Source organism: Astyanax mexicanus, chromosome 1, assembly GCF_023375975.1.
Source record: "Astyanax mexicanus isolate ESR-SI-001 chromosome 1, AstMex3_surface, whole genome shotgun sequence".
NCBI classification, from domain to species: Eukaryota; Metazoa; Chordata; class Actinopteri; order Characiformes; family Acestrorhamphidae; genus Astyanax; species Astyanax mexicanus.
Genome location: NC_064408.1, coordinates 80,100,942 through 80,115,306, shown reverse-complemented (window position 1 = coordinate 80,115,306; position 14,365 = coordinate 80,100,942). Strand labels below are relative to the sequence as shown.

The following is a 14,365-nucleotide window of genomic DNA, read 5'->3' as shown; positions in this document are numbered from 1 at the left end:
TGAACTCACGGAAGGACGCGGACGATGAATGGTCGGTGACTAAAGCATAGGCTGCGTCCGAAATCGCGTACTTCCATACTAAACAGTATGCAAAAGCAGTATGCGAGATCGGGTAGTGTGTCCGAATGCGCAGTAGGCGAGTTTGAGTACGCGAAAAGTTCCCGGATGACGTACTGCACCGGGAGACATTTTTAAGTATACAAGCCCAGCACACTTCACCCGCTAATATTTCCCACAATCCACCGGGAGCCGCGCTGAGCTGAGTGACCCGTCAGTGAGCGGCGGAGCGGTGGAGGAGAGGAGTGGAGAGAGAGAGAAGTTTATGAGGTGAGGAGATTCAGATATATAAACTGTTTTGGTTGTTTGTGATATCAGGCTGTAAATGAAAGATTTATGAGGGTTAGTTTAAGTTAAAGTAGCGAGTTATAGGGGTGTGGGTTTGTTATTAATGCTGTTGCAGACAGAATATCTTTATTTTCGTATCTGAACTGCTTTACTGAGCAGCGTTAGCCCTGTGCTACTGAGATCAGTTAGCTTAGCCAGAGTTATTAAACTTATCACAACTCTTTATTAATCTTCTGTTCTACAGCACCAGCGTTTACTAACTCACTACAGCCCTGTATACTGCTGCAGTGCTGAGGAGCTGGGGCAGTTTTAACTTAATACTGATCAGTCTGTATAAACTCATCTGAGAAAAAAGGCTGCTGATATCAGAGAGGCTTTTCAACAGACAGACAGACTGGTTGGCAAAAATCACATTAATAAATTATAACCAAAATCTGACCATTTTATTTAGTTTTATTAAATAGCTAGCTAACCAGCCAGGATGGTAAGACTTTTATGTTGTTCAGAATTTATATTATATTTGTTTAATGACCAAGCTAAACTGTTTTAATCTGTGTGTGTTTCAGATTCAACTATCCTTCCTACTCGAGAGGATGAAGATGAAGAGAGGGAGAAAAATGAACAATGAATAAAAAAAATAAATAAAGCTACTTTAAAGACTTGTCATTCTTGTATTTTGTGAGAAATGTATTTGTGTAAATATGCAAGTGAGGGAAAAATTATATTAAATAAAATAACAAATATTTTTTTTATTTACATTTTATTGCCAAATATGATCCCCAGTTTTCCAGAAACTGACTGGTTCTAGCATATTTTATTTACATCAGTAATGCATATATGTTGCCTTTATGTTTAATGCAGTCAGTAAAAGATAATGTATAACAATAAGGATCATGTGTTTAAATATTTATGCTAGAAAAGGAAATTCTGAGGTGAAATGGAAAGGCAGGAATTAATTAACATTTTGGTATTTATCTTTGAAACTTTTTGATAATTGTTTTGTTGCATAAGCAAGTATTATTAATATACTTCATGAATATTAAACAGTCTGTTCATATTTATTATTAAATATTTCATATTTGAGGAAATATTCATTTTAAGTTTTATTTACAGTCAGTGTTTATTAAATAGGACAGTTTGGGGGTTTATTTATTAATAAGAGCTGATTAATGAGGGGATTTTAATTAAATTAATTAGGGTAAAGCTCTGTAAAGTGTGCCGCTGGTTAGGAGGGGTGAGAGGTGAAAGGGCGTCAGAGGTAAGATGGTGGATGTAGTGCGTCCGAGGCTGCGTGCGTACTGCGGTCTGGCGTACTGAAAAAGCGTACTGCTTTGCTCGACAAGCAGTGCGTACTCACCCCAATCCAGTACGTACTGCTTAAGTACGCGATTTCGGACGCAGCCATAGTGTTGCCTGTTCCCGAGTACAACACAAAAGCCCAAAAGAACTTCTAAATCTGACATAGTGAACATCTTGAGGGACAAAAATGTTGTGTAATCTGAGTTTGGAATTAGACTGTCCTCTGTCACATTCTGTTTTAAATATGTTCACAACCCTGTAAGTTTTACTCTGTGTACATTTTACTCCTAAACATTACTGGATCCTCAGAATTTCGAGATCGGTTGAGAGTCGTAATGAGAAAAATGCTAGCTTTAAGATAATGCTACAGCGCAGCTGCAGAGATTGGCAGGGGACTCTTTTCGGCGCAACACAGCGAACGCTGGTTGGATTGCATTTTGAATTATTATGGTTCTTATTATTATTCTTCTTCACAGAGGATCATTAAAGTAATTAAAGAGGTGAAAACTCTATCAGTATGATGATGTTGAGCAGTGTAGTCTGTGTTAAAGCTTTAAAAGGCAGATCAGAGAAAGTGAGCTTTTACTTTTCAGGAGCAGCGCTTCCCCGCACGGTCATTAGTTATGGAATGAGTTTCACAGAATTAAACAACCAATAATCTTCACCGCAGCTTTACTTTGATTAGCGCCACCCTGTGGAGTAATGAGGCAATAATTTTAGTAAGTCTTAATGGTAAAATAAAAAATACATCACACAAATCTTTTTATTTTCTGCACGTACAAATGTATACAAATTTTATCATCAATACACATTTTTTGTAATATTGGAGCACTAGAGGGGTAATAAATGAAAAAAATAAAATTAACTAACACTTAAAAAGATACACTAGTTTTTACCAGAAGAAGCAGCAGATGCTTCATTGCTTCATTGCTTCATTGCTTCTGCAAGAGAGCAAATTATCCCCTCATCTTGTGCTTCCTGTGCCTTCTCTTTAGAAAGTCTTAGCCCCTCCCTTCAGGCCAATCCAACTGGAGTAGCTTTAATTAACTATATTATCATATCAACATTTAAATACACTTCAAATGGAAAAATTTAATAAATGAACACGAAGGCTGTAACCCCAGGTTGTACATATATTGAAGCATAAACAAATAAATGTTCTTATCAAATAAAATGAACAAACATTAGATTATACTATAGTGTCCCTTGCCCCAACTTCATTAATGGTAGGTCCCACTCCTTAAGGCGGGAATCTCCCCTATAACAGGGCTAATTGGTACAGCTGGTTCTGTTTGTGAGTGTACCAAGGCTGCTGCAAGTAAGTGGTTCAATGCTTAGCTTACAAGATAGAACTGAATAAAAGTTGCACTAAATAATAACTTTTTTTTAAGAGAGCAGATACTGTGTGTCCGTGTGCTACTCCAAAACCTTACAATTAACACCAAACTAACTCGGGCCTTGGGGAAAAAAAGCAGGAGAACATTTAACAGGGATTCTGTAAACAGTGATTCAGTTTACTAGCCTAGTTTATTATTGAATAATCACTTTTATTTACTCAAAATTAATGAAATGTTTCTTTTCTACATCAGTTAGTAATCTTGTAAACTCAAGATTTTCTGAATAGAGTCTACAACCTTTTGGATATTCTCTGTGATTTGCCTAATGTTAACCCATCCAAACCTAAAACGATTCTGGTGGTGTTTTCTTGTTTTGAATGATTAATCTGTCCTCATATTTCAAAGATGTAGTGGTTAAGAAGACTATGATCTTACCAGTGAGGAGACCACCACCACTGAATTCTCAGGACTGATTTTTTTCCTTGAACTGAAACTTCATATTTACACATACACATACATATTTAACAGTGTGGGGCAATATAAATGAAATAAATTTGGTTGCTGTTAATTTTTTTTTGTAAGCACTGTAAAGTTGTGTATGTCATATTTTAAGTACATTTGAAGGCAAATGCTGTTGTGCTTAGGTGGAAGTCTAAAGGTAAAACTTTTACTACAGTAATATTTCACTTTGAGTATCTCCACTTTGACTCCATAATACACCAAATACTGACTGGTTTTCTTAACTCCCAGATTCTCACACTGTAAACCTGCACATTCTAGAGTTGCCTTTTACTGTGGCCAGCCCAAGATACACCTGTGTAATAATCACTGTCTAATCAGCAGCTTGATATGCCACACCTGTGACTGGTGGATGGTTTATCCCCAGCAAAGGAGAAGTGCTCACTAACACAGATTTAGACCCAATTGTGAACAAAATGAGAGAAAAAATCCTTTTGTGTCCATAAAAAAAAATTCATGACAAATGGGAAACCAAAAGTGATGCGTTTATATTTTTGTTTAGTGTATACACAGATATTTTTAGCACTATCAAAAATATAAGTACCTGTAGGAAGCACAGATACCTATGGAATTTAACAGCATAACAGTATTCTAAAAATAATATACTGTTTGATTTGTCATGTTTTCAAAAGTACACTCCTATCTTTCTGGAATACAGTGGTTCTCACTGACAATTTTGCACTTATTTGCCGTAACCATCACTACATTCTGTTCTGTAAATTAATTTGCAGACATTTGAATGAACGGCTCTTAAACAACATACTATATACATTTATGTTCTACTGCAACCGTCTGGTGTAAGAAAATCTTGTGAAAGGGTTAATCTATAAAATGTGCCAGTGGGCCACTAATAATGTATTTTTAATAGTTATATAATAGAGGGCTGATTAAAAGCTGTTTGTGGGTCATATTTGCCCCACAGCCAGACATCAATTTAGCATTTCTTGTGTTTTCATTTTCAATAGATTGGCAGTTCTTCACAATAAGCAGGATAACAGACTGGCCTTTCTTTAAGGGACTGGTGGGAAAAAAAGTGATGAAGGCTTGACCTGGGAAAAAAAGGTTGATGCCTGTTGTCTGCCTTGCCCTCTCTTCACCATGGCGACTGTAGCTAAATCAAGTTTTTCAAGTCTGTTAATAAATATATTACATTACAGGTCTCAGTGTTGTGTTTCATAAGACAGTGGCCAGGTCCGTAATTAATTTAGTGCAGAATAAAAGTTACTTGAAAATATCTGTTTTTGTTTAAAGTAGAATGAAAAAGTTAATGATTAATAATATTCTGTTTGATTTTAAAATCTGTTGATTTTAAAATGTAGCCCTTTAATTATTCATTTAAACATTGACATGGGTAGGGAAATAAAAATATAGGAGATGTTTTGGACATGTATTCTCTGTATATGTATAATATAATATAGAATACATGATTTAAAAAAACTGTCCTTTGCAGCGCTGATGCAAAAATATTTATTTTTTTATTCATGATTAATTAGAATAGTATAAAGATGTAAAGAGATATAAAGCAGGAAGATGTAATTAGGGTAACATTTTATAACATATGCTATTTTCATAATACAAAAAGAATCCAGAGAGACCAAACCAAGCTTCTACTAAAGGTCATGTAACAGGCAAGAAAAAACACCTTTAATTAAACAATACAGATTTAAATAGAGAAGGATTTTTTATTACATATTTTTATATTATATAGATTTTTTTTATTTTTGTATTGTAGTTAGCTAGCTCCAGTTTTTATTTAGAATACCATTAATTTGATTAACACTAACCTAATTAACTAACTAGCTATATTACCTAATTGTTGCTGGATAACTGCGCTGGTGTTATTATTTTTTCAGGCCCAACACTGTTGGGTTAGGCTGAACCCTAGTGTTCAAATATGGTTTGAACACTTTTTTCATTAGGTGCCTGAAAGTCCTTCACTAGCATTTAGCTCCTTTTGCCTTTTTTTAACTAGGCGCCTGGAAGGGTATGGAAAAATAAATTGCCGCTCCTTGCTGGTCAAAACCTCAGTAGTACAAAAATAATAAGTGATTATAGAACACACAACATACAACTGTTTTTGGTGTGTTATAAAAAATGTTTGTGTAGGACTTGACTTACCTATCAGAGGTTCCGTAGCTTCCAGTGATAAGTACTTAAATGTAAATAAAATAATCAAAGTTAGATGGCCAAATATTAATGATTTAATATTAGTTAAATAAGACAATTTAGTACACAATATAGATGTATAACTAATATTTTTCACATCTTGGTGCTCAGAGTCTATAACAGTGGCTTATGCTTGCCATCACTGGTAACCATACACCACTGTTGCAACCCAGTGTTGCAAAAACATGTCTGTTTCTCCTCAATCAACATGGACACAGGTCCTTTCTTCCAGACTCTTGCACTAACTTTTCTATGAATGAAACTAAGATTATCATAATGAGAAGATGGTGTTATCACGTTAAATCTAACAAAAATGTACACAAAAATATATGTACAAGAACAAATCGCCTTCCTGCTCTGTGAGACAAAGAGCAGGAAATAGAAAATAGAAAAGGGGGATCTCAGGCTTATTTTTCGATTAATTCAAAAATAAATCTGAAAGAACTCAAGAATCTCATGTAACCATTCATTTCACTGTCAGCACACTTAGGACAGGTTACAAGTCTTTTTCACACACATAACCTGTATTTTAGGACATTTAAAAATGTAGTAAATACATTTCATGTGCATACACAGAACCATCAGGTTCCACATTTTTATTATTAATAGTTTCTTGATTTTATTTAACACAAACACATTTTAATCAAAGCACAAACATGTAATATGTCATTTACAAGCAGCTGTACAAATACATAATGCACTGAATTACACAAATATTTATTTACAAAACAGATAAATTATGGACATGGCTACAAAAATAACATCACATTTCCTTTAAAATAGTTTCAAAATAATGTGAAAAAAATGATAATACTACAAAATCCAGCTATGACCATCTTTTAATGGTGGCTGGTTTTAGATTGGTCATGCTTTTTGGCAAGATTAGCAAAGTATATTATTTTGGTAAACCAGCTAAACCAATCAGCTGTTTTTTATTAAGAGCTGTCATCCTGAGTTTTAATCTAAAATTCTCATGTTAGTAAAAAATCATTTAGTTTTCTGTTTATGTTTCTGTCCTACAAATTAGTCTGTGCAATAACCATTGTCCCAGAATCAGTGATCCTTTTGTAGTCCTTCTCTAGTTTGTCGTCAGTTAAATTCACTTGTGGAGTCGGATTCCTGTACTCGTTGTACTCGACCCAGAGGTAAGTTACCATGGTCAGTGCCAGAACTGATATAAGAATGTAGATTTTGGTGGACAGACAGATGTAGGTGCTGTATGCAAAAGCAATCACAAAACCCAGGGACTCCCACATGCGATAGTTGGCAAATGCTGCCTCCTTGTGGTTTGGGAAGAGAGTTCCATAGAGTGCTGCATGGAGAAATACAAAGTGAAGAGTGGTGAAGCTGACCCTTAATAGGCAAACAGACCCTGACAAATTCTTACCTCATTTGTATTTGTACCTCATACAGTGCCACATGGCCTTTATTATGTCTCTTAGCTGCTGGTCAGCGATATACCTTAATCAAGCCACTCAAGAATTTATTGGCCAATGACTCTTTAACTTTATGTCGTAAGGTTTCTCGTAAAGTGAGTTTCCTTCTAGGATCAATAAACTGGAAGCTAATCTAATCTTATCTAAAGAACAATATTAGTTGGTGATGCATAGACTTACCGTTGGTTTGAGTCTGCCATACAGCATCACCCACGCCCCAGAGGGCAGGGAACACAAAGAAGACAGGCAGCTGATCTGGATGAGGACTCCATAAGAGCAGAGCAATAGCACAGCTCAGGTTTACCACAGCCGCTGTGAGGAGAGAGGTGAGATGGTGGGATTGCTTACAATTTAACTTTTTATTTTGCTTTAACCCTGATCTGCCATGTGGGTCACACGTTTTTAGTCCAGTCTTTTTTGAGTTCCAGCCAGTACACGTTTTTATTGTTTTCAGTTTTAGGCACAGAGCCAATTAATTAAGCTGTGTAAAATGTTGATTGCCTCACGTGATGTGCTAGAGGTGTTATATAAAGTTACAAATGATTAGGTTTTTAATTTTAAGTTTACTCTTTACTTTAATGCATAAGTAGTTAATGGCACATGTGATGTCAGTCGAGGTAAAAATGCTCACATGTTGGTTTACCAGCCAATTTACATAGATTTTTCATTAGAATGAAACATATGGCGTCAGTTTTGAGAACCCAAAGTATAATCCATAACCACAAAATTTAAATTTGAAAACAAAATGACTATTATTGATAAAAAAAAATCAATCATGTCTGTAAACGGAGTATTTATTATTGAATGGAGAGTTTAATATTCCGTTTTGTGTTTTTGATTCAGAAGAAATCTGTTTGGGCTTTAAGTATTTTTTTTTTTTTTTGCTCAGTTGCGCTTCTCTCTGTTTGCGCTTTCAATAATTTTTGCTCATTTGCGCTTCTCTCTCTCTCTGCGCTTTTGGATCAGTTTAGACCCTCTTTTTACGGGTGGGTGGGAACTAGTCGGTTATTGGCTGCTGTAAATAAGCCCCGCCCACTAATGAAAATCCACTCGCTCACAGCAGCACAACCCGCGATTTATGGTTTGTGGGAAATGGCGAAGCGTCACAGTGCGGGACTCTCGGACCGGTCCAGAACTAAAACTCACAGGCGAGCTGCAGCCTTAAAGCTTTTCCACTTCAGGGCCAGGAGGTTTTAAACGCCGTGCCGCCGCTCTGTTTCTGGCTGGTTCTGACCTGTTAGCTTAACAATGCTAGCAGTGAATAGGTCTACAGCGGCGCTAAGGACTCGGCCCGGCCGCGAGCCTTCAGGCAGATCCCGCTACTCCCTCCCGCTGAGCGGCGCTGTGTCCCCGGGTACGGAGAGATTAACCCCGGTTCGGTTAGTAAACACCTGAACTGAACTCCTCTCTGAGCTCAGAACCACTCGACAAACCTGCAGCGGTAAAGCGGCTTCAGTGTTTGGGCTGTAATACAACTTATTTAAGTTCCATTAATATTATAAAATTAATGATAGTTGAATGAAGTTATCCCCACCTACTACCAGAGCTTTATTTTGTATTTTACTATAATAAATATTAGTTGTTTTTTATTATTATTTTTACTTTTTCTGAAAAGCAACTTATGTTTATTTATATTGTGTAGACACGTTTGTATTTTACAATAATAAACTGAAGTAAAATTGGTACAGTAGATTATAGCATATACAGCTTTCCATCTAGGAAAATCATTTAAAGGTTCTCTCAATAGCTATGATGTCTAATCAGAGATGGTCTTACCCAGGCAAAAGAGGGCAATTCTTCCAGTGTACTGAGCCAGCCTCCCAAACAGATAGGAGCTCAGTGAATTTACAGCTCCGAAGCAGATCATCGAAAAACCGACATAATGGATTCCCAGTGCACAGGTGACGTAATTCTGTACAGTAAAACAGTAATATGAACTTCCATCAGTTCCAATACATTTTTCAATTACATTGATTACTAATGTCTTATTGTTAATGATGTCACTGTATCATATAATAATGACTCACATATTATAAAGACATTGATTTAAAACAAGCTGACCTTTAGCAGCACTCTGATGAGTTGTCAGTTGGCATTAACTTGAGAATTTTGTATACTGTTTGCATTGCTTACTAAACCAAGCTATTGCTTTAACTCATGATTTTATTCAACTAGAACATAGGAATGTTAATTTAATCACTTTCCCGATCATATTGGCAGCACTATAGCTTGCTGGACCACTTGGCGCCCATACATTCTTTTAAACTGCCAGAAAGCATACCAGAAAGCAGAGACCATAAAATATTTTTTTATTTACATTAACTAATTCTCACTATATCCTCCCCATTGTTTACAAAACTTTTAATTTAAAGGTTGTAAAGTTCAGTTAAAGTGTACGTAGACAAACTATGCATACAGCAAAATGGCTCTGAGGTCATGCATTGTGTCACTGCCAAACAAGAAATTCTGTCATGAAAGGCATTTTTGTCTACAACAATTTTTTTTTTGAAGTTCATCCTTCTCACACTCACAAAATGTGGTTAGGATGATAGAATACAACTCTCCAAAGCAGAAAAACATGACTTACTCAGCACCATGTTGGGTAAATGGGGTTTAAATCCCCCAGCATTGAGCAGTGGAGCTAATGTTCGTGTTGACATTGAAATGATGTTTGACATTAAAAAATGTAAAAACAAATTGCCTATATGTAATATAATATTACATGCTTAATACATTTTCAGATTTGCTTACCTTAGTGTATTCCCCAGCAAGGAAGCTTTGTTCAAATCCACTGTACATGGTTAAAGGAATAAGCATTAACAGCCTTTTATCTCTCAAAAGACTAAACGTGGCCAGAAAGGTGCTGCAGAAAGACTTATTTCCTCTGCTCCTTCGAAATTCCCGAGCTGTCTCTCCATCAATGTTATCCAGGAATAATGCAACAAGGACCATGGCCAAAACCCCCACACCTACAGACATGAGCTCAATTTAGTCACTTTTATTTTATGCCATGCAGTGCCTTTACCTTGCATACAGAATTTATAGATTTTTAAAATGTTTTTATATATGAACTATAATAACAAACATATCCTAATGTGTTCTTTTAAAACTAACCTACATTAATTTGTACAAAATAAATGAGAAATAAATAAAATAACTATGAAGACCAGTAAGGTGGAAGTTGAGGCTATTTACCAATATAGCAGCCCATCAGTATGTTGCGCAGGTTTTGCTCTGGCTGGGTGAAGTTTCCTGTGGTTGTGAAGTTTTCATTACAGAGAGCTGCACCACAGTACTGAAGATTCTCCTCAGGAATGTCAGCTTGGAGAAAGAGAAACACAAAAATAATCTTTAGACTGAGTTACAAGTTTATTTTAAATGTGAACATTCCACCTTGCCCCCAACAAAAATAGGTTAGTTATTAACCCTTTCCAAAGAATAATCGTAAATCAACTGTTTTTCCTTTCTTAGTTATTATTTGAGTTATTTGATAAATACAAATTAAGCATTTTTTTATTTACCGGTATGTAAAAAAAAAAACGGCCAAATTTCCAAAAGAGAAATGGTTAATATTTGTTTATTTTCTTAAAGGAATTGGTCATTTAATGGCACCTTTTTGTCAACTATTTACGCTTTGTAGGTTTATACCACAGAACCACTGCTGGCTGGATATTCTAGGTTAGTATACAGTTCTTAACCCAGAAGTGACATGCTACTATTCCACAAACACTCACTCCAGTGATATGTACACACTGCTATCATGTCAATGTGCTGCTGTGCCATAGATCAGCCATCACTCATAAAAAAATGGGCCACTAATGGCTATAAGAGCTATTAAGGGGCTTCTAATAACTGCAGAAACAACTGAACTTTAGAGGCAGATGTTTCTTATAACCTGACCATTATGTGTAGATGTGAGGTAGGTTTACCTACTAAACTACCGACTCCTTGAATTATCACACTTGGTCAAAGAGAACAAGCACAGAATGTGTTTTTTTTTACACTTACCTATGTTAGAGTCCTGTCCAAATATAAGAGATGACATAAGGTTTCCCCAGACAGCAGATGATTGGAAGATGAGGAAGAAGGTGCCAAAGTACTGGTTTATGACGTCCTGGCCTTTCTTGTTTTCTTTTGCTGCTTGGTTGTTTCCACTTATAGTGAGGTAGGTGCATTTTGCAGACCAAAGAGGAGATCCTCCTAAACCCAGAATAGCTGAGGTGGCAATCAGACTCGGCCTGTAATGATAATAAAACACAGAAAGACACACGGTTTAAAGTAATTTTACCCCTACAAATGCAAAAACGTGCTTTTATCATACTTTATCTCTAAAAATACTTTAATAGGCAGACCTGTACACTAATCCATGCTATTATATAATGAGCCAATCATGCACAAAATCAGGCATATACGGGACAGCATCGCAGGTACTGTTCACATCTGAAATCTGAATGAGGGAAAATATGTTATGTGACTTTGGCATGATTGTTTGTTCCTGGATTGATTGGTTTGATCATTTTTATAACTGCTATGAATTTAAGTTTAAAAGCCTCTAGGAAGTCCAATACACATTCAATTATACACTGCCAGTAATCTATTCATTGGCACAACATTGTTGCTGCTGACCATGTGCATCCTTTCATGACCACAGTTTACCCTCTTCTAACATCTACTTTCATCTGTTCCTCAGTGATCTTACCAGTCACCAGATCTTAATCCAACACCCAGTAATGTGGTAGAATGGAAGATGAAAGTGCTGCTAAAAATCTGTCATCATGGACCAGAATCCTTTTTCCAGATTCTTGCATAATCCATTTCACAAAAAGCTGTTTTGAGAGAAAAGGGAATCCGTACCCAGTACCTGTGCATTCTTAAAGTGCTTTGAGGAACCTCAACACATCTTAAATGGTCCAGAGCTTCAAATTGACTAACCCCTTAAATGTTCCTCAAAGAACTTGACTTTTTAGCAGTATAGAGTGTTTGATGAGTGTATATTGTCATTTTACTGAATTACTTGTACTAGTCCTCTAACTCCACTAATTCCTCATTATGGCAACCAGTTAGTAAGAATCAAACAATAATCCAATGTGCCTTAGAAAGAGGGGAATGTGAACTAGTACTGATAGTCATTTATTTATTAAAATAGTGTTATATTTGGGTTTTATAATTGGGCTTTACCCATAATAATTACTTCATGGTTCAACTTTAGTGTAAAATATAAACTGTACAATGGATTTGATACATCATACACGTTTATGAGCAGATTTGGTCACACTCACCATCCAGGGAAGAGATTGCCAAAAGAATAGGAGATGTAACAGGCCATTGAGATAAAGATGGTCCATTTGCAGCCCAGATTTTTGATCATAATGGGCGGCAGAAACATGGAAGACAGAATAATGGTTCCATAGATGACACTCAGCGATATCACACCCATTCCTGCTTCAGCATTTAGACTGCTCTGTGACACATCATAAAGAACAACAGGTTTTCAGCACCCATGCACGTACATTCAAAATTAACATTTTATTTCAAATGTTTGTTAATTGTTAGAGTTTATTTGAATTATTGGTTCTTAGTTATTAGATTGATGCTGTAGATTAAAATAAATGTCCCTAAAATATGTAAAGACTAAACTAATTCATACTTCTAAATCTATACACTGTCATTACAAGTGCTTTATATGATCAAGAAATTTGGGTTTCCTGCAATATTTTATGAAGTAACTGACATTATTTTGGCATTAGTCCTTAAAAAAAAATTCCATAAATCATTATGTAATCGGCTTCTTAGTCATGTAAGCGATAACAATATGTAATTTCTATAATGCAGTTCTATTTACTGTGTTTTCAACATCCAAATTACACTTTCTGTGGCTGCAGCTATGAACTCATGTCTGCAGTTATTTAGGTCCTCTTAAAAAATGCCTGTGAAATTTTATAACAATGATTACAAAATATATATAAGTTATAAAATATATAAGTTCAGAATGACGTTGCTTTTTACATAATTACCTATATAATATCTACCTAATAATGGTCTATTAAATGGATAATTACAGTACATTTTGTACTTAAATACTTACAAGCTATTTTTGGTCTTACAGTACTTCAGCCTGTACTACAAATGTAATTACTGCATTAAGACTTTTCATATGTATTCATACACAATGAATATATTAATAATCATTTCAGCACCTTAAGCTACATTTTTTATTTATCATTGTTCTGTATTTTCTGGATGGAGTTGTTATTACCTGTAGACTCTGCAGTCCTCCATAAGCGGTGAACAAGGACAAAAATCCAAAAGACACCACAAGAACGTTTTTGGTATTTCGGCTGATCATGTTTGCAGATTAAAAGTCCTGTAGCACAGAAAGAAAGAAAGCTGCACTTATTGTAAGCGCAGTGGGAGTGCCTGTGGTGTTATACTCCTCACAGGCTTCTTATAGATCCCTCAGTCACGCTGGAGGTCAAAGTTCAAATGGAGGCCATAAAAGTGTCAATAGAAAAGTTTGTATCTTATCAGTGGAGCTCATCTTTAACAGCACTTTGCTTGAGTTAGGGATCAGGAAGTATTTTTATAATTTGTTTATAGCACGAGTTAAGCTTAATTCTGTAACTATGAGTGAAACTTACATAATAAAAAGACCTGAGTTCAATAAAAAAGTGTGATTACCTAAGAGAATCATAGCTGTGATTGCAGCATTAGTGCATTGTTTGTACCTCACGTGCATGGTAATGTGTTTGAGTGCCTTTTCTATTCAGCTGGAGTCAAATGAAGAATATTAGGGTTTGTCAGTCTCTGTGTTGTTCGGTCTGTCTCATTACAGCTGGCTCGTGCTCACAGTGCAAAGGTTAGATGACACACAGTTGCCATTTAGTTGGCCAGAGAACAAAAACAGAGGTTAGGAGCTTTTTAGATCTGTGTTAATGAATGACTATTTTGTTTTATTCATTCTGAATTTAAATAGAATCAATGAAACCACTTGTTATCAGATGAAATACATGTAATGGTCAAAACAGCAAAGGGCCAATAACACACCACACAAGTGCTTTAACGGAGAATGATCTACCTGTAGTGTTCATGTGACAGTTATTCGGTCGAGGGTCTCTGGGTTGAACAAGCTTTAGTTATAAACAGTATTAGCTTGTTTGTGCTTGATGAATTATCCATTGAAAGTTAATTAAATTCGGCCTTATACAGTGGTATGAAAAATTTGGGCATCCCTGATCATTTTCCTGACTTTACTTTATAAATCAT

General features: G+C 35.7%; 1 protein-coding gene and 1 long non-coding RNA gene across 2 annotated transcripts; one reads left to right on the top strand and one right to left on the bottom strand.

Annotated features, from left to right (window-relative positions):
* The first annotated feature begins 47 nt into the window (after nucleotides 1–47).
* On the top strand, nucleotides 48–1,009 carry LOC111192732 (uncharacterized). Its single transcript, XR_007440943.1, has 2 exons — nucleotides 48–327; nucleotides 912–1,009. It is a non-coding gene; the product is annotated as an uncharacterized LOC111192732 (long non-coding RNA).
* Nucleotides 1,010–5,678: 4,669 nt separating this feature from the next.
* On the bottom strand, nucleotides 5,679–13,574 carry unc93a (unc-93 homolog A). The gene is made up of 8 exons (XM_007255359.4): nucleotides 13,359–13,574; nucleotides 12,382–12,563; nucleotides 11,111–11,340; nucleotides 10,298–10,423; nucleotides 9,854–10,071; nucleotides 8,879–9,014; nucleotides 7,283–7,414; nucleotides 5,679–6,978 (listed from the first exon to the last, which is right to left on the bottom strand). The coding sequence occupies exons 1-8, from the start codon at nucleotides 13,446–13,448 to the stop codon at nucleotides 6,683–6,685; spliced, it is 1,410 nt and encodes a 469-aa protein (XP_007255421.2). The 5' UTR covers nucleotides 13,449–13,574; the 3' UTR covers nucleotides 5,679–6,682.
* Nucleotides 13,575–14,365: the final 791 nt, after the last annotated feature.